The sequence below is a fragment of the Etheostoma cragini genome, chromosome 19 (assembly GCF_013103735.1).
Source record: "Etheostoma cragini isolate CJK2018 chromosome 19, CSU_Ecrag_1.0, whole genome shotgun sequence".
In the NCBI taxonomy this organism is placed as follows: Eukaryota; Metazoa; Chordata; class Actinopteri; order Perciformes; family Percidae; genus Etheostoma; species Etheostoma cragini.
In genome coordinates, this window is record NC_048425.1 from 17137168 (window position 1) to 17164677 (window position 27510).

General features: G+C 40.1%; 1 protein-coding gene and 1 long non-coding RNA gene across 4 annotated transcripts in view; one reads left to right on the top strand and one right to left on the bottom strand.

Annotated features, from left to right (window-relative positions):
- The window catches only part of frem1a (Fras1 related extracellular matrix 1a), a 37847-nt gene that overhangs the window by 3234 nt on the left and 7103 nt on the right, over window positions 1–27510 (top strand). Inside the window, exons 2-25 of one of the 3 annotated variants that reach the window (XM_034856416.1) lie at window positions 2917–3239; window positions 5151–5245; window positions 5357–5667; window positions 7796–7992; window positions 8765–9088; window positions 9182–9290; window positions 9984–10115; window positions 11785–12129; window positions 12225–12367; window positions 14083–14279; window positions 14369–14462; window positions 14531–14698; window positions 14785–14993; window positions 17479–17572; window positions 17839–18091; window positions 19804–20013; window positions 20355–20540; window positions 20849–21045; window positions 21141–21351; window positions 23313–23457; window positions 23549–23690; window positions 25353–25548; window positions 25714–25978; window positions 26716–27133. In XM_034856416.1, the coding sequence (XP_034712307.1) occupies window positions 2997–3239; window positions 5151–5245; window positions 5357–5667; window positions 7796–7992; window positions 8765–9088; window positions 9182–9290; window positions 9984–10115; window positions 11785–12129; window positions 12225–12367; window positions 14083–14279; window positions 14369–14462; window positions 14531–14698; window positions 14785–14993; window positions 17479–17572; window positions 17839–18091; window positions 19804–20013; window positions 20355–20540; window positions 20849–21045; window positions 21141–21351; window positions 23313–23457; window positions 23549–23690; window positions 25353–25548; window positions 25714–25978; window positions 26716–27133 (4884 nt within the window). In that variant the 5' untranslated portion in view covers window positions 2917–2996. Of the gene's footprint in view, window positions 1–2916; window positions 3240–5150; window positions 5246–5356; window positions 5668–7795; window positions 7993–8764; window positions 9089–9181; window positions 9291–9983; window positions 10116–11784; window positions 12130–12224; window positions 12368–14082; window positions 14280–14368; window positions 14463–14530; window positions 14699–14784; window positions 14994–17478; window positions 17573–17838; window positions 18092–19803; window positions 20014–20354; window positions 20541–20848; window positions 21046–21140; window positions 21352–23312; window positions 23458–23548; window positions 23691–25352; window positions 25549–25713; window positions 25979–26715; window positions 27134–27510 lie in introns of those variants that run through there. The other 2 variants (XM_034856415.1, XM_034856417.1) reach the window with 2 other exon arrangements.
- Window positions 798–21300, bottom strand: LOC117934617. Its single transcript, XR_004654523.1, has 3 exons — window positions 21288–21300; window positions 20660–20661; window positions 798–974 (listed from the first exon to the last, which is right to left on the bottom strand). It is a non-coding gene; the product is annotated as an uncharacterized LOC117934617 (long non-coding RNA).

Sequence of the window (27510 nt, forward strand, 5' to 3'; positions counted from 1 at the left end):
ACAGAAAATCTGAAAACTTTCCCTTAAGTTACTATCTAACGCTAGAGGTAGCTAGCTATGTTGACATAACGCTGAACAAGACACTTTTAGGGGAGTTTAAGACAAAACCCAATGAAAATACTATAATAAGGTCTATTTCTATGTACACAGTGCCATGCTTAGCATTGCTAAGCCTATGTCCTGTCATTAAAGCATCCCGAAGAAGACTTAAAACTAGTGATTGAGGCCATTAACTCATTATTAAAATAGTTACAGAGCTACTAAATCAATTGGGATTAATATACATTTTTTTCCTAGATTCCTATGAAAACAGACTTCTTTTTGTAGCCAGTGGAGTCACCTCTGCTGGAAATTAGATACAATGCAGGTTTAGGGCGCTTACGCATTGGCTGCATTCATTCAGTTCATCCCAAAGCTGTTGGATGGGGTTGAGATCAGGGCTCTTTACAGGCCAGCCTTTCACACCAAACTGGGAAAATCCTGTCTTTATGGAGATGTTTTATTTTCACATTGTGGCATTATCATGTATCAACAGGAAAGGCCCAAACCAAAACTGTGTTGAAATGCGGAAGAACACTATTGTCTACACTATAACTGCATAAGAAGATCGGATAGACGGAACACATAAATAGCTCTTGGTAGTAATGTATTGTATGTTGATTAAAAGTGTGGATAAATGTGATAACAGCACCTATGTTGTTGTCATTTTCAGCCGTACCTGTAAGGTTATGTAATAAGATACAACATGGCGGGCTGACCAATCTGACGACTTTGTTGAGATTTTTTCTGTCTGTTGGTTTGCTAGCGTCTTTGATAAACCAAAACCCTTCGAGCAGTAACATTTCAACGGTCGGACTGACTGCTACTGGGTGGTGTCATGTTCTTTAGTCTGTGGCCCAACAGGTAAATTAGGTCTTTAACCTAATGTTAGTGAAAGTGTTGACATATGAAAGCATCAAACATTCATTTTAGTTCTTCATCAGCCCCGTATTCTAAGTGTCATTAAATTGTATGCATGGGACACAGGAGTTCTTGACCCGGAAGGTCATGTTAACAAACATTGTGACTGGCTCTATATAAGTTGACCCTTCATTGGAAAACTAATAAACCAAACTACTGTATGAATAACAGGCCCAGAGACTGCATATGCTTGGCACTATAATGAATTACTTCTGTTAAAATAAGTACGCTCTGACAACTGTATCTGATGCTAATGTTCTTAAACCTAACCCTCTTTCAACGCGGATTTGGTTCCCCCGCTGTCATCAATCTGGTTCCCAACATCAGCAGAGAGCTGTTGGTATTCATAAAGCTCAGATAAAGTAGATATAGTGGATCATTTAGCAGCTAAAAAGACAGACATGTTTCTCATGAGTTGGTGGAGACCAAAACAGAGCTAACGTCGGAGACAAACACAACTAAAATGAGTGCTAATGTTACTCTCTGTCTGCTTGATGTGTTATTAGGCAACTGTTTGGGGGTCTGTGACCATTGGAAATCCTGTTTTTGCACTCAGCTCCTTGAATACGATCTTTCCAGCTCCTCTAAACACAGGCATTGTTCACGGGGACAAGCTATAACACGTCTCCCAATGCAGAGGCTGATTACAAGGTTCTTTTTCTGTTCAGTATGCATTCTGTGTGAGGTCTGGAGAAGGTGTCCCAGACAAGTGTTGAAGGAATGTGGCAGGATGACATCTGAAGCCTGTTTCCGGATACAAAACAGGTACACCACACATCCTCAGTGGGATCCAGGGTGAGATACAATGCAACTTTATGGGTCACTGAAAAGAAAGGAGATATACGGCTTTTAATAACGGCAACTCCAGCAGTGAAAGGACGTCTTCTATAGTGGAAAGGCCCATGTTGGGGGGAACTCTATGTAAAGGTCAAAGGCCATTGACAAACATCATGTCATTACTAGAGAGTTTTGCCTTGGGGGAAGGTTGCTCGTAATGAACATATTTCCTGACAAGCTGAGCACAGAACAATTCCCACCGTCTACCAACAGAGTTTCGGAACATGCCTGAGGCTGATTACGTTCAAAAAACAACCAACAGTGTTGGTGTATTCCTGTATATGGAGTTGTGCTTATAACTATTGTTGGAAAAATGAGTGCAGGATGGTGGTACACTTCTGTTAGACAGTAATTATGTTTAATTATATTTTGTCTTCTGGAATTGGTTGGTTCTTAACAAAAATGAAACTTTGCAGTTATGATGGAGAATTGATGATGAAGGTTATTCCCTTCATACAACAAAGCAAACAAAATGAATATCCCAAACTACTAATGTTATGTAGTTAATTCATTGTTTTGGTTTTAGGTCCCATGAACTGTGTTTCCAGCTATAGTAGGCAATAAAAAAAAAACTTTGCAGTAATAAACTCACCATACAGTACAGCTCACTACCAAACCACAGACAAAGTTAGCAGCTAATAAACATAGTGGGCATTTAACAGCAAAATTACTTAGAAGTTGGTGGAGAACAAACAAGAGCTAAAAGGAGAGAGAATATCTTACTTTGATTCATCAGGTGGACACAAAAAGACAAACAAATGCTATATGGGCAGGTTACTTACATGTTCGCCAAGGGATTTGTAAGGTGATAATATGCTATATCAATGTTAAATTTACAGCTATTTGGGCATCTTTCAAGTGTTCAAAAATCAATTTGTGCAGCTTTATTAAAACAATGGATCAGAAAAACTTACTATCACAATCTACCGTCCACAGTCTATATTCATGTATTGTTATATGTTCAACTGACACCAGTGAAACTATGTTTTTCGAAATTCTGCTTGTTGTTTTGCTAACACAATTGCATGACCTGCAATTCAAACTGCTTTATTGGCTTATATGAAATACAAAAGTTGTACACTTTCTCATTTGACTTCAACTTGTTTAATCTATTTACAGCTCCAGAGTAGGTTCCTAAAAACTTTGGTTTGGACCCAGCCATTGAAGACCCTACAGACGCTTGCTTGTGACTGACAGTGATGGGTTCACAGGGTCAAACACTGGCCTGGACCTTGTTTCCAGTTTTTCTGCTGGCATTGACTTACCCATCACACGGTTCCCTTGTAAAAGTCAACAAGGGTTTAAAAGTGAGACGGGGTCAGACAGCCTACCTCCAGGACGGTGACCTGCAGTTCCATATTCCCCGTCAGAAGGATGCATGCAAGGTGGAGGTGGTGTTAAACGAGCCCATAACTCAACAAGTGGGAAAACTCATGCCCCAGGTAATGGAAATTTTTTTTTTTACAATGAAAACCCCAGTGTGTTCCACGCAAATAACCATGTGTAGTAAAAACGAGTTAAACACATTCATTATGCTTCAACAGCAAACATAGGAAACCATATAATATATCATAAGTCGTTATCATTGTGGCAATGATGACAAGAACTAAGTGCTGGGTTGTATAGCTTTTGATTTGTATTTCAACTTTTTAACCAAATGTAACTGTCCCTCAAGGTCTTACAGTTGTATGTCCCCATGCATTGGTAAGGAGGACATACACTATTGTCCCAGGACTTTGATTCTCAAGTGTAAATCCTGTGGGTTTTTTAGGCTTTCTGTACACTTGGGTTCAGGGTAGGTCAAGGCTAAGTGTGAAAGCTTTCTTAGAAACCTTGATTGTACCCTTCATCCTTAACAAGCTGGGAGATTTATTTCAATGTCTGGCACGGTCAAGAAAAGAGAGGTATTTTAGGGAAAAGAAGATGGAGGGACCCCTCCATACATTCCTCCTTAGTTTTCCAGGTTGACAGGCCATCTCCTCTCTAATGACTCTGTGTTGACTGATACAGTCATTTCTTTAATGTCCAAATTATTACTGTTATTACGTGACGCTTTTATCCATAGTGACTTACAATTGCTATGTGTCAGAGGTTGCAAGCCTCTGGAGAATCTAGGGTCATCTAAGTGTCTTGCCCAGGGACACAGTTTGCAGTGGGACTCAAACCCGGGTCTCCCACACCAAAGGCATGTGTCACATCCACTGCTCCATCACCACCCCAATTAAGTCATTTTCGTAGTACACAGCAAGTCAGCAGTACATACAGTAGTTGGGTTGCTTTGAGGTCCTTCTGGAAGTCATTTTGGGGTACCATGGTTCTGGAGAAAGCTTTAAGAAGCAATTCCAGAGGCCAAGCAATTGTTTCAAATAGGCACGTTTTGAATGGGCACTTTACTAGTATGTGTAACACCTGAATTAGAGTTAGTTGAAAACAATTTATTGAGATTCACAGATCTACGTTTTTGGAACTTTTAGTATGAATTTAGAGATGATAAGTATTTCATGTAACATCATCTACCAAACTGTCTTTGATCAGAACAATTGCAAATACTCCTTAGACATTAAATAATTGATTGTTCCAGTAAAAGCTTTATGTTACATGTCATTCAAGAGTCCATCTTTTTTTTGTCCTCCATGTCCTTCTTGGTTATTAGCAGCTGGAAAGAACTAAGTAATTTGACTTTCAATGTAGGGACAAGCTTCTTTGTAACCCAAGTAATTATTAATTCATTGTTCATTTATTATTGGAAGCCTTATTCTTCAATTATACAGTAGGCGATTGAATTTTATTCTGGCCTTGGAAAATGACCTGACCTGCTGCGTTGTTAAGACTACCAGAGTTAGCAATTAATTGCAACTGTCTCTGTTTTCTAGTACCAAATAACATACAAACCGATTTGAAAATGCTAGGCAGAATCTGGAAATGACAGTCCTGTGGAATGAATTGAAATTAATTTGGTGTTCCTTGGCAGATAACCTCTGAGTGTAGTTGAAATCTGATCTGAAAGCTGGTCTTAAATCATAAATAAATTAAGTTATGTGGTTTCTTCATGCCAAGAGGTACTGAAATCTTCTGAAGAGTCCATCTTTGTTTTTTTAAATCCTCCATGTCCTCCTTTGTTAATAGCAAAAAAAAAAAAGCGTGGAGGGGGGGTGGGGGTGATGGTGCACGGTCACAGAAGGCTTGTATCATGTGGAAGCGCCAACAGTTTTGTTGTCATTACTTTGAATTCCTCATGAAACTACGCACTATAGCTTGAAGTTAGCTAAGCAAAGTCCAGGTAGTTCTCCATACTCTAGTTCTAAATCACTCATTAATTCTGATAATTAAGATTTCTCCCTTTATGTATGCAGGTATTTGATTGCCACTATCTGGCTGATGAGGTAAAGTACGTCCATAACGGCTGTCCATTGTTAAAGAAGGACACTGTCAAGCTACGACTGTACAGGTACATCTGGACATCCTTCAAATGGGAAACAGGCCAATCCTCTATTTCCCTGTTCTTGCTGGTGTGGCATCTGCATATGTTTACATGATCCTCTTACATTTTTTTAACCAGATTCACGGATACGGAGACACACATAGAGGTGTTTTCTCTCCACGTGGACATTATGGAACCTGATTGCAGCATCATAAAGCTGGGGCCCAAATCTCTGGAGGTTCCTGAATTCTACGGTCTCTCTGATACCGTGGATGGCCATGTGGTGTCCTTCCATTATGAGAGAAGGTCTAGTCTGGAGTGCAGCATCTATCTGAGTAGCCATGACACCCACCTTCCAGCCCATGGCCAACTGGTCACCGGAGAACCAGATAAAGCTACGAAAAGAGGGGACGAGCCAGAGAGCTTCATCCATCTTCGCCAGCAGCTAGGTAACCTATAAAACTGCATGGCTGACAGCTGGTGATGGCAAATCCCCATTTCTAGCTTATCATTAAGTCAATAAGACAAATATACAGCAATAAGACAAATCTGTCCTAGAAAAAAGTTAAATAGTTGTGTAGAGTTGATTTCTGTCCTTTGAGTCATACTATGTTGTAACAATTGTCTGTTTGTACAAGATCACAAATCAAACAGTAAGGCTCATGTGTAGAAGTGTATACAATCTTTCAAATTATTCTGATGGCATATATTTTTATAGAGGAATCAGACTTAGAAAATTGGTGCAGTGTTGTTGTTTCAGACCTTCTTTCTCAATGTCTCATGGTCAGATTAATATAATAATATAATTTGGGCATAAGCATGCCCCTCTAGATTTTTGGATGCTAACAAGGGGTTACCCTCTATGGTATAAATCAAGAGAGCATGCAAGAATTACGGGATCACAAGGTCACACAAAGTTCAAGTATTGTGTTTGTGACCAGGCCACCTGTGGTTTGGACCAATCAGATGTGCAGATTTGAGTCGCGCATGCTCAGATACTGAAATTTGTGAAATCCATGAAACAATAAACTTTTCTCATTACAAACCGAACCAATGATGGAAATCATTCCGGTAGGTTCATTTTTACCGTATTGACATTACAGAAGTCTCTTGTTAGCATCTTGTAGGCTACATGTCGCAAAGTGACGCATGGGCGACTCAAATCTGCACTCAACTTACATCGGCGACAGTTAGTTCAAAACTACAATGGCAACTCCGAAAGAGATTAACGTACTGTAGATACTGGAAACTGGAGAGTATTACTTCATTGAAACGTCACGTCACATTCTGTAGACAGCTAATGTTGTCACATACATGCTTGATGTGCTTGGAAGATTTTAGAGTTTGGAAGTAGCTACTTTTTACAAACAAAAAAATGTTTCAAGGTTTTCACATACAGTCCATTGACATATTCAGTGGCTTTCTTGGCTTTTTTTTTTACAACCGACAGATAACTTGTCTTGCCCTTCATGTTAAAATCAGCCCATGTCCCACCTCTCTATGGGGCGCCAAATGTAAAAATTCAGATACAATTTTACAGCTGATATATTTTGATTACTTAGCACACTTTCCTCTACATTTAGCAATTTTTTCTCACATTCGAGACAGAAACCTTTTGAACCGTTGAGATTTACATTTAACATTTTGATTTCTGTGGCAGCGGCAGATTGACTGCCCACCAAGAGACAGGGTCTGTCTGCGTTTTCTGCCTGTAAAAAGAAGTTTTTCCTCGCCACTGTTGCACTAAATGCTTGCTCGTGGGGGTTTGAAATGGTTGATTTGTTAATTATAGAGTGTGGTCTAGATCTACTCATGTATGCATGTAAAATGTCCTGAAAAGAAAAGTTGTGATTTGACAAATTGAATTGAAAATTAAATTGAACGGTTTTAGATTGAACAATTAGATTTAGATTGTTAGACTTTTTATTTTTACGAGCTCCGAATGGGGTATCCTGAGGCGTTCCTGAGGTCTTCCCTGAGGCCTCATCCCTTATCCCAGCTGGAATGCGACAGTGGCGAGGAAAAACTCCTTTTTAGAAAGAAACCTGGGACAGACCCAGGCTCTTGGTGGGTGGTGTCTGACGGGGTTGGTTGAGGGTGTGATGAACAGTAGCAATAATAGTAACAGTATAGATAATGGAACTCTGAGCAGGGCACTACCTACGCATATTTTTGACAGTTGCAAAGAACATATTTTACGCAAATTTTTAAAGTCTTAAATATGAGAAGCATTAGCTAAATATGAGGAAAGTGAGCTAATAAGCAAAATATATCAGCCATAAAATTGAATCTGTATTTTTACATTTGGAACCCCATATCTCTCGACCCTGGTCTAAGCATTTAAACACAAATTCAACACTGGTTCAACCCTGTTTTAGAGGGGTGTCAGTGGTAATGGATAAAGAATAGACTCCTGTGGCTCCTCAATACTGATGGAAATGTTTTTGCAGTTCATTATCTGCCTGTAGGTTAAGTGTGGAATCAGTAAAGTATACCATTATCTAGATGTTACATTCAATAGGTGAAATATGTACAAAAAGTGACGTAAAATCCCTTCATGGTTGTGTAATTATGCAGATAATAAAGCCAGAGCAATGTGTAAATCAGAAGACTGCTTGAAGGGTCTGAAGCGAGTGAAGTTCACCAAAATTCCCTGTGATGACTTCCTGGTGATGGGGCTGAGGTATCAGCACATAGACCCTCCATCTCCAGACGTAGACTACATCGCAATCAGACTAGATCTCAAGGACACCAGGAGTGGCAGCGTATATCAGGTAATTTGGCTGTTGTTAAGTGCTGGTAAGTTTTAGCTTTAAAATGTGTTGAATGAGTCGTTTGTAAAATCAGCAACTATGACCCATATATACGTCTTATTTTTAGACGACACAGCTCTTAAAAAGCTGCATTAATTATGAAGGGAGCTAAAAAGGAAGTGTTAGAGTGACATACAGTAGCTTGCATAAGGGTTGGTAAACAAATACAGGACTTCAACCCATTGTTCGTGTCCCGGAACAAACTGAACAGAACGGAACTACGTCACGTCAGTGAGGTCACAGATGTAAGGATTTTAATTCAGACTTTGTAGTTTTTGTGCAGTGAACTAACCCAAAACTGCTACTGTTTCACAATGTTATTGATGTTTTTTAAAACCATGACCTTAGGTATGAGGATGCTCCTGTGGGTCGTATGTCCCGCCACCGCAATGGGTGCCAATTTATGAAATGCTCCTTTGGGTCGTATTAGAGGGTGGAGACTTGGAAATAAACAACGTATATTGTCGTATAGGTTTCGGAGGACTTGTTAATTGAATAACAGAACAATTTACTGTAATAAATTATATAAGATAACATTTGTCAATATTAATTGCTTTTTATTTCTTTCTTTTGCTCACAGCTTTATGGTTTTAGTTGTTTCAGCCGTTGTTTTCAGAATATTGGCACTAAATAAACTCCGTAACAGATTAATTATATCACCAAATTTGCTCAAAAAAGTAGAAAAACATAGACAATTTTGCTTGAATTACTCATTACTTTGTTTTTTGTGTAGTCTGAAAAGGCCTGGATTCCAGTGCGGATAGTCGGTGCAATGCCCAACCAGCCTCCCAAAGCGTCCTTCATGTCCATGTTCATCCTGGAAGTGGACCAGTTCATCCTCACTCCGCTCTCCACTGCTACACTGGACGCTGAAGACGAGGAAACCCCCAAACAGCTCTTGGTTTTCAACATCACCAAACCGCCTGCGGCCGGCTTCATCACCCATCTGTCCGATCACACTCGCCCAATCTCTTCCTTTACGTGGCTTGATCTCAATGACATGCTCATTGGGTATCAACCTCCAAACTCCTCACATACCCAACGCAGGAATTACGAGGTACCACTTCCCTTTCTAATACTTTCTGCAGTATGTAAAACAATTCTGGTGTTGTAACATGTTTCTGAATTTTTTTCTAATCATCCCATACAGGTGGAATTTGAAGTTCATGATTTTTTCTTTGAGAAAAGCCCGTCAATGACTGTTCACATATCTGTAAGGAATGCAGACACAAATGCACCCAGAGTGTCCTGGAACATGGGTATGCTATCATCGTCAATGCAAATGCACATTTATTTTTTAAATTAATGAGAGCAATGCAGTTGTTTGTGTAATAACTCTAATTTATTTGAACAATGATCACTTGACAATACTAAAAGGACTCATCTCCCAACTTACCAGTTCAATGGAGCTTTTTAGCCTCTTTTAGCGAAATGTCTTCGGTTCAGTCTCACTTGACTTTCACATGCGGCAGAGTCTCTGTTTCCAGCAACAAAGCTTTGAAAATCCACTACCTGCCAAGTATGGACAGATGAACAAAGTCGGCACAAACTGGTCAAAAAAGTCAAACATTTAACAGCTAAACAGACAGGTATTTATCTCAGGAGCTGGTGGAGACCAAATCAGAGCTAAAATATGAGGAAATATTGAAGATGCATTCATCAAGTGGACACAAACACCGCTCAAATGAATACTAAAAATTATATGTATTTGTTATTGTGAGCTTTTCGGTTTTTCAAAATATAATGAATGCAGATTAGGCAGGATTTATTAGCCGAATGCAATTAGCATAAATGTGAAAGCTTGGTTACACCAAAGAGTCTGGTATAGATACTGGAATTCATCTCAATTCCAACTCAAAGTTTTTAACTCTCTGGTCTTTTTAGTATCTTTCAGAATTATGTTTGGCATGTACTGTGTGCTTAGCTAAGTCTATGAACAACTTGTCGTCTAGGTCTCAGTCTGTTAGAGGGTCAGTCTAGGCCAATAATGTGGGAGCAGCTCCAGATTGTGGACAACGACAATTTAAATGCTGTCCGGATCATCACGGTGGACGGTCTGCAGCACGGACAGCTCACCGTCAGAGGTACGGACACAACAAAACCACACATTGGCACTTCTATTTGGTTTTATTTCATTTCAGTTGAAGCAGCATTCATGGTGAAATCATCCATCCATTATGAGTTTGTGCATCTTCAGGTATGGTACTTTTGGCTGTTCCCAAAATCAAACCTTAAACAACAGTGACTGCCTTAACCATACTGTTGATAGATAGACAATGTATGCTTAACTGTGGACATTTAAGACAACAGTTAATTACAAAAACATAGCTGTACCACAAAACATTAACAAAAGCATGAGTTATTGGGTATTTTTGCCTCAGTTTGTTGAGGGCAGAGATGGCCAAGGGCACAATTGCTGTAGCAAGCTTTTTTTCAGATCAGAGAAACCTATGTATAGCAAAATTAGCCAAAGATTTTTGGAGTTTTTACATGCAAGTTCATTACAATGCTCCACATGTGTTGCACAATCCATATTTTATAAGCATGCTGTGTTGGAGCATAAACTGCTGAACACATGCAACATGGTTTGGGAGGCATGAGGCAAGACTTGAATGTACAAATACATGTCTTCATTAAAATTTTATTTTCACTTCGTAACCATGCTCACTAGCAAGGGAGCAAGTTTTGATTTTAAGCAGCATAGAAGTAAAACCATTGAGTATTTGACAATTAAAAAGGAAATATTACAGAACAGTCTGAAATAAATAGTTAAAGAAAAATAATGTATGTAGCACACCTTAATTGTGTCTTCATTACATTTGCTTGAAATATATGATTTTATTAAAAATAGGTCTGTGTAAGTCTTGATAGTTTTTTCTTTTGAACTAATGAAAGACCAAATGAAAAAAAAAAAAATGTTCCAAGTTTTTGTAAATTCCTTTTAATCTATCTATCTCTATCTATCTATCTATCTATCTATCTATCTATCTATCTATCTATCTATCTATCTATGTATGTCTGTGCCCATTAATGAAAAATTGAAATTTGCAAAAACAAAATTGGCTTGTATTTAACTTTTGTTTTCTAGTTTTTGACAAAAAAAAGACTTTTTTTTTGTTTCAAAATGGTTCAAAGAAAAAACTATCAAAACAGAAATGGACTGTATTACTGTAACACATATACTCTTTTTTTCAACCCTTCTGTTTTCCTCAGGGTCAAATTGACCCGTTTTCCTATATCAATGTTCTTTATAATTCCCCAAAATAATATGATTGATTCCACCCAACACTCTTTGGCTAGTAAAAATCTATACTTTCATTAATTTTGGGGCGTCTTATTCAGTTTTATAGCATTTGAAAACAAATTGAAGTGTTTTTGAAATAGTAATGAGTAACAATTGACTTATTCCAGTCTGTGATTATCATCAACAACCATTCCTTTAATTTTAGTCAAACAAATTCCTAATTTCTGCTTTTCTAACTCAAACATTAGGATTAATTTCCTCTAAATGAGGTCTATTGACCATAAATTCCAAAAAATAACTGTGAAACTAAAGTAAGTACGTAGTGTTAAAATGTCAAAAAAAGTGACAAACATTGAAAGAAAGCGTCAAAAGTGTTGAAAAAACTGACAAAAAACAATGAAAAAGTTTTAACAATTGATCCAAACGTCAACAAAAGTGTTAATTTTCAATTTTGACGGGAAGACAACACATGGGTTGATTGACTTCTGACTGTTTCATGTGAACTCCAGGTGGAAAGGGCTTCATGTTCACTGTCAACGACATCAAAGCGGGCGTGGTTCGCTATCACCACGACGACAGCGACTCTACCAAAGACTTCATCGTCTTCCGCATCACCGACGGGCCCCATCAGACCCGACACAAGTTCCCCATAAACATCCTGCCGAAGGACGACAGCCCGCCGGTCCTCATCACCAACATGCTGCTGGAGGTGTCTGAGGGACAGATGGCGTTACTGAGAGGCTCTACCCTCCAGGCGTCAGACCTGGACTCCAGCGACGACTACATCCTGTTTAACATCACCCGCCCCCCACAGGCAGGAGAGGTCATGAAAATGCCAACATCAGGGCTCACGGGTCGGGCAAATGGATATTACATTTTTAGTTTATTCTACATGGAGTTTTCTTTTTAATTTTTTTTATTCAAACCTTGTTTCTGTTTCTGAATCCAGGATATCCAGTCAGCCACTTTCTGCAGAAAGACTTGTCCCAGTCCATGGTTTACTATCGTCACCTAGGAAACAAGGTGTATGATGACTACTTTGAGGTGGTGCTGTCAGATTTCCATGACCCCCCCAACCTGTCAGAGCCTCAAGTGGGTAACAGCAACACATCTCTGACAGTGTTATTTAGTGAAAAGGACAGGCTGAATACAGCGTTTGGGACAAATATCTTTGGGACAGGGTTTGAGGACTACAGTTAGTCTGTGTTTAGGTCCGGTAGAAAACAGAAAACTTTCACCCAGAAACGTGTGTTTGTGTCGATGAAGTACTACCAGAACCAAAAACCACAATCTTTTTTCTAATCTTTTTTCTAATCCATGGCATGACAATGTCACTTTATGAGGTTTTAATATGAGTCCCCCCAGCCTGCCTATGGTCCCCCAGTGGCTAGAAACACGAGACAGGTGTAAACAGAGCCCTGGGTATCCTGCTCTGCCTTTGAGAAAATGAAAGCTCAGATGGGCCGATCTGGAATATTGCACCTTATGAGGTCATAAGGAGCAAGCTCTGCTTTGCCCGCCCAGAGAATTCTTTCCCCCCAATGAGAGAGATATATCATGGCTTTCAAACAAGCAAAGAGGAAGTTGGTCAAGGCCACACCCCCACACTCTACATTGCCCCCCCCCCTCCTCTCCTACTCAAAAGCTGCGGACTCAGAAATGGCACATACTGAGGGAGCTCATTGTGGGACTGGCTCTAGTGGCTGTAATTCTGCATCAAGGCTGAATTTTGGGAAAGAGATTTCAGATACAGTAGCAAGGGACCACTAAGGCCTATATAAAAGAGACATCAGATACAGTATTAGGGGACCACTAAGGTCTATTTAAAAGAGACATCAGATACAGTATTAGGGGACAAATAAAGTCTATATAAAAGAGACATCAGATACAGTATTAGGGGACCACTAATGTAAAAGCATTCAAAGAGCACCATGTCATTCATGGGACCTTTAACATGATGGTCAATTTTTCTGGGCTAAACTCAACTGCACCACATTCTTTAAATCCGTTGGTGGTACAGAGCGATAGTAGACCGTTTGTCTTTGGTTGATTACTGAATGGTAGCATTCTCCTTTACGATTAATTGATTGATTGATTGATTCACTACGATAGAGAGTGGTGATTGGAGAGTGGTGATTGTGGTGAGCATAAGTGATGGAGATGGCTTTGCTAGATCTGTGTTACTGAAAAGGGGAAATTACTAATTTCTTCGTGTGGTCGGCACTATCAACAATCTCCCCCAGCATCAACAACTTGGAGAAAATCAAAGCAACAAAACCAAAGAAAAATCAGTTTCTGTGGTCTCCATGGGGTATTTCCGTTACATCAAAATGGCTCTGAAGTAGGATTTTAGTCATGCTAGCAGTTTTGCATGCTTATGTCCGCATGACAACACGCTCACAATGACAATGCTAACATTCTTACTTACAGTGTGTTTCAGAGTTTCTCATCGCCATTGTTTGCATGCTAACATTTGCTAATTAGCACTAACACTAGGTTGTGATTCCTAATGATAAAGACAAAGTCACAATTTATCCCTGGGAACATTGGCTGTACCAAATTTAACTATAAAACAGTTGAATTCTGTTCTCCACAAAGTCACAAATGTCAACCTCATGGTGGTGCTCCAAATCAGGGGATCACCAAAGTTGATAAGATAAATCTCCTGGGGACCATAAATGTCTGGACAAAATTTCGTGGCAGATGTTAATATTTTTAAAAATTAAGCTTGTGGCAATATATGAAAAACCAGTCTGGCCATGCAACTGGCATTGCTGTCCATCTATACTGCTGTCCTTGTGGTGCAGGTGGTGATGGTGCACATTGAGCCTGTTCCAGACCAACCACCCAAAGAGGTTCCTGGCTCCAGTCGGTGTCTTGTGATCAAAGAAACAGAAGTGGTCCATATAACACGGCAACAGCTTCACTTCGTAGACCAGGAGTCCCCCGACAGTGAGCTTACATATACAGTTACCACTCCACCTTTCTACACTGGTCCTCACAGGTTAGTAAGTCCTCACCTTCAGAAAACACAATGGACAACAAACAATGGGAAAACACTCTGTCTGAATTGGGCGCTGTTGTCTTCATAAGCAGCAGTCCAGATGCTGGGAGGTTGTTCTTAGTTGACAGCGTACCCAAATTCACCAAAGACTCCAACGCACCGCTGCTGAGGCTCTTCACACAGGTAAGTATTTTAGTTCTTTTTTCAAGACCACATGCAGTCAGACTCGCTTATCCAAAATTTGTTTACAGGATGCAGTAAACTTCATGAAAGTGGCCTACATGCCTCCAGTCTTGGATATTGGCCCTTACCCCCAGTATATCCAGTTTGTTCTCTCTGTTACCAACCACCTGGGCAAAACGGTCACTGGGATCTGCTTTAACATCACTGTGATGCCAGTGGACAACCAACCACCACAGGTGGGAAACAAAATGCCATTGTGTGTATTCCCAATATCTTGAGTGTGGATATGTGTCTAGAAAAGTGTGGATACGTTCTATTTCAGGTTATTACGAACCCTTTGACTGTGGATGAGGGAGGGGAGTGCTGGCTTGGCCCTGAACACTTGTTGCTGTCAGACGTGGACTCAATGGAGGAAGCCCTGCAGGTGGTGCTTCAGAGGGAGCCACATCATGGAGCTCTGCAGCTACGTGGACTCCCATTAAATCCAGGCAACTCTTTCACTGTGCAAGACCTAAAAAGCCTTAAAGTTAGGTCAGATATCCTTCATTTTGTTTCCTCATTTTCAATTCCCAACAAGAGCAAGCACTAGGTGACAGAGGCAAGAAAAAACTTCCTTTAAGAGGCAGAAACCTCGAGCAGAAGCATTGATCATGGTGGGCGGTCATCTGACTCGACCGGTTGGGGGTGAGAGAAAGAGAGAGACAGAGACAGAGAAAGAGAGAGAGAGAGAGATACATGACACAAGCAGGACCATGGAGGCAGCAGGTGACTCCAACCACAGATCCAGACTCCACAGCTCCAGAGCCAGAAATACCTACAGGAAGCAATAGGAGGAGAGAGGAGAGGGTCGGGAGAGCACAAGACTACGGGAAAAGGAAGAAGTTGAGTTAGTAACATGCATTAATGGGATGAGGTTGCATACAGATGGAGAGTTCAACAGCCCTTTTAACTACAGTCTAAATAAAAGACATGTCATTGGATGTACTTATATAACCAAACCAAACCTGAACATTAAAAATTACAAAGGGCTGTGAGGTTGCATTAGATGTATGTAGAGTTGTATTTAATAAAACAGTAACTCTGCATACATCCGGGGGACAGTTTCAGTTGTTTTGTCTGATTCTCATTAAAAACAAACACAGTCTTAATATCCGTCCAGTTGTCAAGTTATTATGGCTAATATGGCTAATGTTCTCTGAGAGCACGGTTCCCCAAACGGTACGTGTTTTTCCACAACGTGTTTTCATGAATTGTTTTTTATGAATTGCAAGCATTAAATCGTCACCAACACGGTCATGCAGCACATCATTAGAAAGCTTAAAGTCTTGTGATTCCATCAAGCCCCCACTCAAAGGATAAGGTGACTTACAGCGGTTATAATCATGTTATGAAGTTAAGAAACACTGCACCGTTTCTGTCTAAATCGAGCGTGCATCCCTACCTTTGTCCTCGTGTCTTTATCCACAGCGGTGAAAGATATTCATAAACGTTGATTTCCTAAATCGCAAACACTCCAAGGAATTAGAATATCCAAGCCTTGTAATCCATAATTATCTGGTCCCCTCACAATCTTGTAATTTCTGGCCAAGTTTCGACGTTCAGAAATCTAGAGAGTGCATCATTTCTCGGTTTCTATAGCTTGTAACTTTTTTTTTAAAACGAAGGTCGACACACCATTACAATCTGTGGCTTCTACAGATCGCAATGAACCTTGTTCCCAGCCAATAGCATCAGCCTATCAAGAGATACCCTCAAGCTAAGCCAATGATATCGCACAGTCACCATTGGGCCCACGTGGGAAAGATTGACAGTGGAGCCCACAAATTAGAAGATAAGGTCATAAAACTGGCATCCCTGTGTAGCCAATAAGAAGACGAGTTGATTGATATCAAACATGGCCAACAAAAACTATTCCTGTGCTCTTTTACCGCGGTCTGAAGTCAAAAATATGGACTTCTGATGGCATTTCAACATTTCATGAAATTATGATTACTTATTTCAATAAATCTATGTATGTACTTCTTTCAGACATATCTGTGAGTGATGTGGATGTGTTTTTGTATTTCAGAAGTTTTGTATTTAGCACTTTTTTGGCTTTTTTAGAAATAAGAAATAAGACAAACCCACAGACATATCTGTAGAAATACATTCATATAAAATCAATTTTATAAGTCATTTTTTTCTGGATTTTTTCTGTTCTAAATTGAGACATGTGGCTAGAGTACTATTTTAGTATGTAGCCCATGTAATATGCTTACAGTAGGGCTTTTTATTAATTTTTCAGATGATTTACTTGGACGGAAATAGAAATTCTGTGTTCTAACCTCTGTAGCTCTGTGTCAGTAAGGCCTAGTGTCACACTTCCACTAGAAACAACAAGTTGAGAGTGTTAACTTCCCAATGAACTCAGGGTCATCCCGGAGGGCCAAAGCATGTGGAAACTGCAGCACTTTTTTAAGGGTAAAAATTTTGGCGAGAAAATCATATATTTTCAAGTGATTTCTTTACTCAGGAGTTGGAGACCAAAACAGAGCTAAAAGAAACGTGAACATGACAGAAACAAGCCTCCAATAAATGCTCATGCACCTTCTTGCTAACACAATAGCCATAGCTTATAGTGAAGTTCTGCTCCCAGGTGGACAGATAAAAGATTGGTGCTGCGCTAAAATAAAGTCATTTTTAAGTCAGTGAAAGGACTGATTATACAGTTGATTAGAGTTTTGCTCTATTAATATAGCTTTTTGTATTTCATAAGGAAAAAAAGACCAAAACTCCCATTAACAAGCCATGCAGTTTTAAAATAACATATTGATGTAAGCTCTCGGCGGAAAAGCACAGAATCAGTTTATCACTGTTTGGCGTTTGGAATTGTTTTAGGATAAGTAGTGCAACGTAGTTAAGTAATCAAGTAAGCTCATCATGAAAGCTGCTTAGAACTGATCTCCGACTTTAATTCACATATCTTACTTTATTTTATCCCTCATCAAATTTGAATTGTCTGTCATTTGTCAATCAGGTACAATCACGACAGCTCAGAAACTGTAGAGGACACCATTGAATTTACTGCAACAGATGGAACCAATTCAGGCAGTTTTGTCCTGAAAGTGAAGGTAAGCGCAATGGACAACCAATGAGGCATTCTTGGTCAATTGGTACATCCTCCGCCCTAAAAACTAAACCAGCAATATTTATACTAAAGTGCCTTGCATGTCAAATGCATGCCCTTTGGATGCCATACCAATAACAACAATGTTTGGATCAGAACAAAGGACAGTGCACACCTGACCTGACCCTCTATCTATTTTGGTTTTTTTGTAATAATTAAGTTATGTATTCTATGTATTGTATTTACATTCTGTCATATTATTATCTCCAGGTGATTCCCGTTAATGATGAGGTCCCTGTGTTGGTTGCTGGTTTGAAGCCAGTTCTCAACTGTGCGGAGGGACAGCAAATAGTCATCACAGCTGAATATATCTACGCTACTGATGCAGACAGCAACAACGGCAGCCTGGTCTTCCTAATCGCTCGGCAACCGTATCATGGCGTCGTTCTCCGAAACTCCGTTGTGGTTGATAGCTTCATCCAGGCAGACATCACTGCAGGGATCATCACCTACAAACACACAGGTGAGCTAGAGTGTCTATGGTACTACTTTTGTCTTTAGGCTCAGGTATGGCTGAATTTTTATCATTGGTTTGTTTATTGAAAAATCTTTTTAAATTTTTTTTGACTATTTGAATCCCATTTTCTGCATTTCTACATCACTTTAGGGACTATGATGATACAAAATCCCGAAAAATATGTCTTACTCTCTTTATTATATACATTGTGGGTCGATCACTGAGACTTATGAATAAAACATCAAACAAATTTGAAAGTGCGTTTCAGGATTTTGAAAAGTGGTATGACGTGTACTGTGTAATTACTGTAATGATAATTTCCATCATGAAAAACATGTATTTGCACAATGTTTTTTTGAAATGACACCATGGATATCTGTTTATATATGGTGGTTAGTTTATTAAACACAAATTGATGTAAATCACCCCCCTCGTCCCCAGTGGATATTACGCCCTAGGTATTTCGTGTCAGCATTTGGGTCTCTCAACTGTAAGAATGTCCCAGTTACAGTAAATATACTGTGTAGCTTCAATTTCATCAAATGTCAACTATCAGTAGCTGCAATACAATATTGCAATATTTAGCTTTAGCTTTAGCTCGGTATCCACATTTAAGTAGCCAAATTGGTTGTCAAGCTGTGGTGGAGAAGAAACCCAAGTTACTCTTATTTTTAACTGCACAACATTATTGATCTATCTTTATAGGGGGAAGTGCATTGTTGTGATATATTTGCTGTTTTAAAGTAAATGGGACAAACATTGACATTGACAGTTGACATTTACTCAATACCAGGGCTCTTCAATGTTTTTTAAGCCAAGGACCCCTTAACTAAGACAGATGGATCAGGAACCCCCTACTGCATATATTGTATAAAAAATAAGTTGCCTATTAAACTGGGCCTACAAAACCGCAAATTCAAAATTATGGCATTTTACTGGGCATTTTGTGCTAAGTAACTGTAGAAATTACAGCAAAGTAGGGTGGGCAAAAGCTTTTATTCATAACTTTTTAGTGCATAGAATACTAAGCTATTAAAATATTAATTGTTGGCATGGTTTTATAAATCATGTTATTGTTAATGATACATGTGGGGGAGTAAATCCTTAGGATAACCTGTATCTGTGGGTGGTGTTAGTGACCTTACCTATGGGGCAGTAAGCCTATCAATGTTATTTTTCTCACAAAAAGGTTGAAATAAATTTGCTAATAATAGGTTGGATTCATGTTGAGGCACTTTAGTTTTTAAAAAACATGTCCAAAAAAATAAGAGCCCACAGTACCTCTTTTGATACCCCAGAGGTCCTAGATCTCCTGTTGAAGATCTCTGGTTTATACTGCTTGTAACTTTTGCCCTTACTAATTGGAAGGTTCTAGCTGATTACCATTCTCCTGTTTGATTGAGCTTGTATTCAACATTCAGAGCTTGTAATTTTTTTACAATGCACCTTGACATATAACATATACAGTAAGTATCTTGGAGAGATGAACAAGTAGAAGCCCCTCAACACCTGCTTCCAGGTATCCTCCACAGGAGCCACTATACCCTGCAACTCTTTATTTGAAAAAAACAGGAACAGCTTTATCCCCTCTGTTATTTTTAACACACACACCCATCCATCCATCAATCCATCCATCCATCCATCCATTCATCCATCCATCAATCAAACAATGTAGTACAGTAGGGACTGTCTCTAATTTTTTAATATTGTGGTTTTAGGATTGGAGATTGGACTCACTCCTCGCCATGACACCATCACATTTGTTATTTCTGATGGACCAATAGAAAACCTTCCTCTATGCTGCAGTGAAGAAAATCCCTCCAGGACCAGAGACGTGACCCAGCTACTTGCACAACATAGTCTGCCTGTGTATGACCTCCACATCACAGTGTTTCCAGTTGATAGCCAACCACCTTCTCTAACAAAAGGTGGGCCATTTCTTAGTCAAACAGTGTCCAGGGACAGCAGCTTTGAGCCATAACTTCAATTACAAATGCACTATTTCGCTCGATTGTGCATGTGAACATTATATAATCAACACATGGTTAAAATAGTCACTACCTTGACTATTACTGGCGGCCATAATCTTTCAATAGCCACTGCAGCAACTTTCAAATCTATAATGACTTAATCTGAAATGCATGAACAGAAAATAATTTAAAGGCTTAAATAAATTGATTTGGATGACCAATATACAAATACTGTGGTTACATGGTTAACCTTTTTTGAGCTGTTTTTTGAAGCGTCATGTGTTCTTTTCTGTTTGTAGGAGACATACTTATTGTGGATGAAGGGGGGTCTTCAGCAATAACTGCATCTCATTTGAAGGCCTCTGATGTGGACACTGTTCAGGACCAACTGGTCTTCAGTCTGATTTCTCCGCCCCAGTTTGGCTACATTGAAAATGTCCTGCCTAGTCCTGGATTTGAGAAAAGCAACACGGGAATAAGCATAGGTAAGCATTATGCAACATATGTTCTCATTAACAGGTCTGTATGATAACTTTAGAAATATGACCCTTGTCTTTAATGCTGTAAATAGTTGACTGGAAACATTACATTTTGGCACTAGAACGACTGGTTAAGATGAGAACACGTTTGTGGATTGAGCCGAAATTACTTGAAGTTACTTTTGGTCTCTTTGGGTGAAAGTCATGTGTTTTGGGACCTATCCAGTGAGTGAGGACAGCATGCATTATGATGTCATCAGGTAGGGGAACAAAAAATATAATATTTCATGTGTTTTCCCCCTCATTTTCCCCAGCTTCCTTTACATACAAAGACATCATTGACGGTCATGTGAACTATGTACAGTCCAGACACCAGAGGATGGAGCCTACAGCTGACCAGTTCATGCTCTGTGTGTCAGACGGCATACACAGCTCTGCCCACGTCCCTTTCTACATAATTATTAACCCGACCAACGATGAGATCCCACAGTTTGTGGCTCGTAACATCACAGTAAGTTCTTATGGTCAGTTACACTTCCGACAAGCAAAACGAGAAATTCCTATCAGTTTTTGGTCCAATGTTCTATGCCTTCCTTCTGTGATGAGGTACGAGAAGGACAAATGAAGCAGCTGGACTCCTCAGTTTTGCATGCAATGGATCTGGATGTCCCCAAGAACAGCATGCTCTTCAGTGTGGTCAGAGCCCCGCAGCATGGCAGCATCATCACCCACAGCGGTGAAAACCCCGTCTACAGGAGAGGAGAAGCCAGTCCTCCAACCCCTGTGGTCGACTTCACAATGACAGATCTTTCAAATGGTACTCAAATAGTCTAATTTCACTCAAATGACTGAGACGAATGAAATCAGGTCATTGATTTATTAATCTGCTATGGGTACGTTTGTCTCAATGCAGCCATGGCCTTGTTATAGTCATCTCAGTGCTTATGCTGCCTTCATGTCCTATGGGAATATAATTTTTTATATTCTCTCTCTCTCTCTCTCTCTCTCTCTCGGGTAAGGCAAATGGCCGCCCACCAAGAGCCATGTTCTGTTCTAGGGTTTTGCTGTTAAAAGGAAGTTTTCCCTTGCCCCACTCTCAAGTGCTTGCTCATGGTGGAATTATTGGGTCTGTCTCTGTAAATTATAGAGTCTGGTCTAGACCAAATCTAGAGATAATGCTTGTTTTGATTTGACACTACAAATAAAATAGAATGGAATGCTCATGTGTCCATAGAGAAAGAGCGCATCGCAACATACTCTGAAAGCGATGCCCACAGTCTTCCCATTCTATCGGCATGATTCCTCACGTCTCTATCCACTTTTTTCTTCATGAAAGCTCACATTTTTCACCTGCAGATAATAAAAACGTAAGTTATGGCTTTTTCACATTGTTGGTAGTGAATGTCACCACACAGCAGCTTTAAGGCATTTTTCTGTTGTTTGCTACCGGACAAAATTGACGAGAAGGCCCCTTCATTCAAGTCAATGGAAAGCGGAGAGTTCTTTTCTTCCCTTGAGGGCGGGACTTAAAATGTGCTCTGTCTTTATTGGATGGAATGCAAACATGACACACACAGTGACATGGTGTGAAGCGTATGGCATAGGTGTGTGTAGGGCGTGCCCATATCCACTTTTGCTAATTTAATGGTGGAAAAAAGGGTCAGTGCGCCAGGGGCATGGTTCAATAGGGTTGTACTTAGTGTTTTCATTAATCATAGGTGTGTTTTGGGCGTAACATGCAATAAATCAATCAGAGTGTCTCATTCCTTTTAAAAGCCAGGCACATTGCTATAATGATGGCAGATTGGCCACGTAATATTACCGTAATTGTAGGTCAGTTCTGTCAATTAGGTCAATCACTTTCTGCTGCCGCAAGATAGCAATACGCACAGAATGCACCTGAACCCACCTCCCTGTAAGACCAGCAAGCCAATGGGTGCAAAGATGGGAAATTAACAACTGCGTCGCTCTAAAAATAGCAAAGACAAAGACTTTGCGCCGCGCTGCGCGGTTGCAAGAAAGGGACAATAGCGTCAAATCCTAACAGAAGTTATATCAGGACACTTTACAGATAGAGTAGGTACATCATTTAAAAAGACCCAACAATTCCTCTAAGAGCAAGCAAGGAAAAACTTCCAGACGGAAACTTCTGGAGGAACCTGGCTTTTGCTGGGTGGCCATCTGACGCATATCATCAATACAGTATAATAGTTTCTTAACAGGAACAAGATCATCAGAGGAAAGGGAAATGTACAACTGTGTGTCATCAGCATATCAATAGTAGGATATATTGTGTTTCTTTATAATAGCGGGAGCACGTACAGATTAAAGACCAATGGCCCAAGGATTGACCCCTGTGGAACCCCAGAGAAGATTTTGTTTCTGCAGATTTAAAACATTTTATTGAAACATGAAAAACCCATCCTTTAAGTAGGATAAGGATCACAAAAACCATTGTCCACATGTCCACCACTCTTAGAATGTTTTAATGGGGACGACATTTAGTTCACCTGGTTGAGTGCGCACCCCATGTATGCTGAGTCTTTGGCAGTGGCCTGGCTTTGAATTCTGCCTTTTGCTGCGTGTGTTCTCCCTTCTCTCTTTCCTGGTTTCAAGCTGTCCTATCAATTAAAGGCTACAAAAGTAACAAAACAATCATCTTAAAAATGCTATAATGGCAGAAAATTTAACTGAGCATGCAGGCATTTGTAGAATAATTTATACTCAATATTACATATTTTTACTAGTCAAATACATTGTTTGATCATTTGCTTTTAGGAATGGATCTAATGTACATGCATGATGACTCAGAGAATATGGAGGACAGTTTTACCATCCAGTTGACTGATGGCAGGCACCAAATCCAAAGACAGGTGATGGTTAAAGTGCTGCCAGTCAATGACGAGGAGCCTCGTGTCATCAGGTCAGATGAACATCTTCTCTACAGTTTAAAGTGAGCCATCCCATCAATGTGGGAAAGTAACTTAACATGATCTCAATCATCTGTCCTTCAGGAACAATGGAGTGGACGTGGAGCCAGGAGAAGCCAGGCTCATTTCCAGCGTTACACTGTTTGCACAGGACAGTGATACTCCTTCTTCAGAGCTCAGCTACATATTTGATAGTGTTCCTACCCAAGGAATACTTCAGCTTAAGGTTGGTGCAGCGTCTTAAAATGTTAAAGAAACATACAGAATTTGATGATATTATGTTCTCTTTTAATTCAACTGTGTTAAGTGAGGGGAACACAGTGAACCATCCATCTGTGCCTAATGAATCAATAATGCTACTGCTTTGCTGCTATAGCAGCCACTATGGTCAAGGCTTTTCACTTCAACTGCGAGAAAATGGGCAATCCTAAACTCTGGAGTCCCTAGGTTTAGATAAACTCTGGACTAATACAGTATGGAAAGCAATGGCTTGACATTTTCTAGTGATTCAATATTGAATATAAACATGTTGATTACCTGAGCATACTCGGAAATATACATACTCTCAGTTAATAATAACCATCAAGTATTCAGCCAAGCCAAACTATAAATAGTATTTTACATTTGAAAATGTGTAAAAGGAAATCTGGGGGGGGGGGGGGGGGGGGGGGGGGGGGGGGGGGGGGCGGTTTGAATGGGTCTGAAAGAATGGGCTCATTAAGTGTATAAAAGTACCATTATCTTTAACCCTTGTGTTGTTCTCCGTGTAAATTAGACCCAAGTTTTTTAATCAGAAGTTTCTTTCAACCAAAATGCCCAAAATAACATGGATACATGGACAATTTTATGATTACTTTCATTGAATTTGGGCTTTTTAATTTTGTTTAATAGCATTTGAAAAACAAGTTGAAAGACTCCTGACTATTCGTCATTTGATCTTAACTATCAGGCAAAATAATACATAATTTTGGCTCTTTTTTTTTTAAACATAAAAAATTGTGTAATTTCATATAAATTAAATGGAAAATCAAGTTTGACAAAATTGTTTTAAAAAGTGTCAAAAGCATAGAAAAAAAGCCAAAATTTTGACCCCTGAATGACAACAACTTCATATTAGTCGATGGGAAGACAACCCAAGGGTTAAATGAAGGTGCTTTATTTTGTCAGGAGATGCTGGATCATCAGCCAGTACAAGCTCAGTCATTCGTAATAATTGTATGTTCTTCACCATATGGTGGCCTTGTGCACCATACCGTATCTTTTTGGATGTGTCGTTGTGTCTACATTTGGACATCTTACGCGTGAAGAAAGGTGAGATTTAGCCCTTTTCAATGAGAACATAACACTAAAATGTGCACTGACTTTCACCCAGATCAAACAGAATTCCCTGGAAATGACCATTGATAGAGTTGGGAAGTAGAAAACAAATACTGTATTTACTGTAGTCTACTTAAAGATTGTGTCGCTTAACCTAAGTTAGTTCCTTCATAGCTAGAAGGGGCACCATTAAGATGTTTCATATTGCATAGTGAACATTTAATATCAACAACGGATGAATGAGTGTAATGTAAAATCAGTCACTCGTAAGGAATTATTCCCAACTCTGCATTCCCCTTAACTCTGCATGGCCTGACATTCTTTTGGCTCATTGTTTTGGTTTTCAGACCCACGGACTTTACTGTCATTGAACTTGTTTCCTGCGGCGGCGAGCAGCTCTTTTCAGTAATAAAGCTTTGACAAAACCAATTTGTTTTGGTTTTGAATTGTCAAAATGTTGTTGATCTGAAGAACTGGCTTGGACATGGAACGTTTCTGAGGACAGTTATATGATATTTGTATCAGTCGTCACTGTAAACATGGGATGACACGGAGGTGTTCCTTGTCTCAGGAAGGCCAGGATTGGGCGACACTGACAGCGGGGAGAAACTGCTCCCAGGAGATGGTGGACATGAACCTTCTGCGCTACGTGCATACAGGCCTGAACAGTGCTAAAACACATGACGTCTTTGTCTTCTACTTGTCGGATGGAAAGAATCAATCACCACGGCAGCACTTCCACATCTCTGTCAAAGATATAGAAAAAGGTACTGGAATTCACTCATAAATTCTTCATTAGACAGAGGTTTGGATGAACTTGTGATATGATTACCTGCCTGGCCACATCATTTACCTTCCCTCGGCCCAGTGCCAATTCACACTGATCGGGTCCCAGTGTTAACTTCAAATGTCTTCTCCGCTTTGAATTTAAGGAAATATTGCCATCTTTGTGAAGCCAGCCAACGTCAGCCGTGGAGATCGCGTGGTTCTCACCACAGATGTGCTGTTAGCCCACGATGGCACAGAAAAACCCGAGGAGCTTCTGTATATCATCACCCACCCTCCGGCTCACGGACACATAGAGTACATCAAACATCCCGGACTGGGCATCTCCACCTTCAGCCAGATGGACATAGCAGCCAACCTTGTGGCTTACGTGCATGACAACCGAGCCACCACACCCACAGAAACCTTTCAGTGAGTCTATTGGTGGATATACAGTAGACTAAGATTACAACGATAAATAAATCATTCTCAACCTCTCACCCCTCTCATAATGTTGACGCAATGCTAGCTCGGCTGAACTAGCATTAGCATATACGCCTTTACAATTCAGAAACTAAACCCTCCTGTTATCTTTGGGGTCAATATGACCTCATTTAATGTTCAAAGGTCCCATGGCAAAAAAAAATTTCACTTTATAAGTTTTTTTTAACATTAATATGAGTTCCCCCAGGCTGCCCATGGCCCCCCAGTGGCCAGAACTGGTGAAAGGCTGTAATTCTGCAACAAGGATGAATTTTGGGAAAGAGACTTCAGATACATTATTAGGGGACCACTAAGGTCTATATAAAAGGGACTTCAGATACAGTATTAGGGGACCACTAAGGTCTATATAAAAGCATCCAAAGAGCACCATGTCATGGGACCTTTAAGGTTTTGAATGGTTGCCCTTAAATTGTACTAACCAAATACTCTAACTCAACTATTTCCAAGACTCGCACTTTGGATCACTCTCAGTATGCAAACATAACGCCACAAGATCCAAAAAATAGACTTCTCTCTAACCCAAAATCTGCTTTTTGCGACCTTTGTCCTCATGTTGGTTATATTATTTTAAGATATCATTCTTAACTTTCATTACTTTTCTTTGAATTGATTCCTTACACTGATCACATTTGTTCAGACAGTCTGTCTTTTGTGTGTTTTGGCAGCTTTGTTGTGAGTAATGGTAAAACCAGCCGAAATGGAAGCTTTGAGATTGCAGTGGAAATGGTGGATCGCTTCCTGCCGTCTCTTACCTCCAACAAAGGCCTCTCCGTTCCACAAGGCTCCTCCATGATCCTGGGTCCTGACCGCCTTGCCATGTCTGACCCTGACACTCCACCCAGCGCCCTGACCTTTGTCCTCCTCCAGCCTCCACAGTATGGCAGGCTGGTTTTAGGTGGTGGAACACTAACTGCTGGCTCAAACTTCACTCAGAGAGACATTCAGGACATGGAGGTAACATATAAACATGGCGGGGGGCCGTCGCAGATTGACCGATTTGCCTTTACTGCCTCTGACAGCACCAAACGGGGTTTCCTGGTGGACGGGCAGTTGCATACTGAACCTGTGTTCTTCACTATTCAGGTAGGTGATAAAGAGTGGACAGGCTTTTTGGTGGTGCCACAACTCTCCAGCAGCTTCAGTTGATCCCAAGTGATAGATGATGAGTTAGGAACATACCCTCGGGCGAGCTAGCTAGCTATGGAGAAACAGAGAGAGAGAGAGAGCGTGGTAAGGGGGAGGCTGAGCAAAGTACGTAATGAAATAAGATTGTACCCATTTTTAATGGAAACTTGAGACCATCTTGGGATGGGACAGACTTAGACTTAGAGATTTAGACTTCTATTTATATCCCACTGCATCTATTACACCAGCCCCAACGTCAGGCCAGGGGCGTTGAGTGGGGGTGCTCTTTTCTAACTTACAGCACCTCTACTTGGACCTATAGACAGTAAATATAC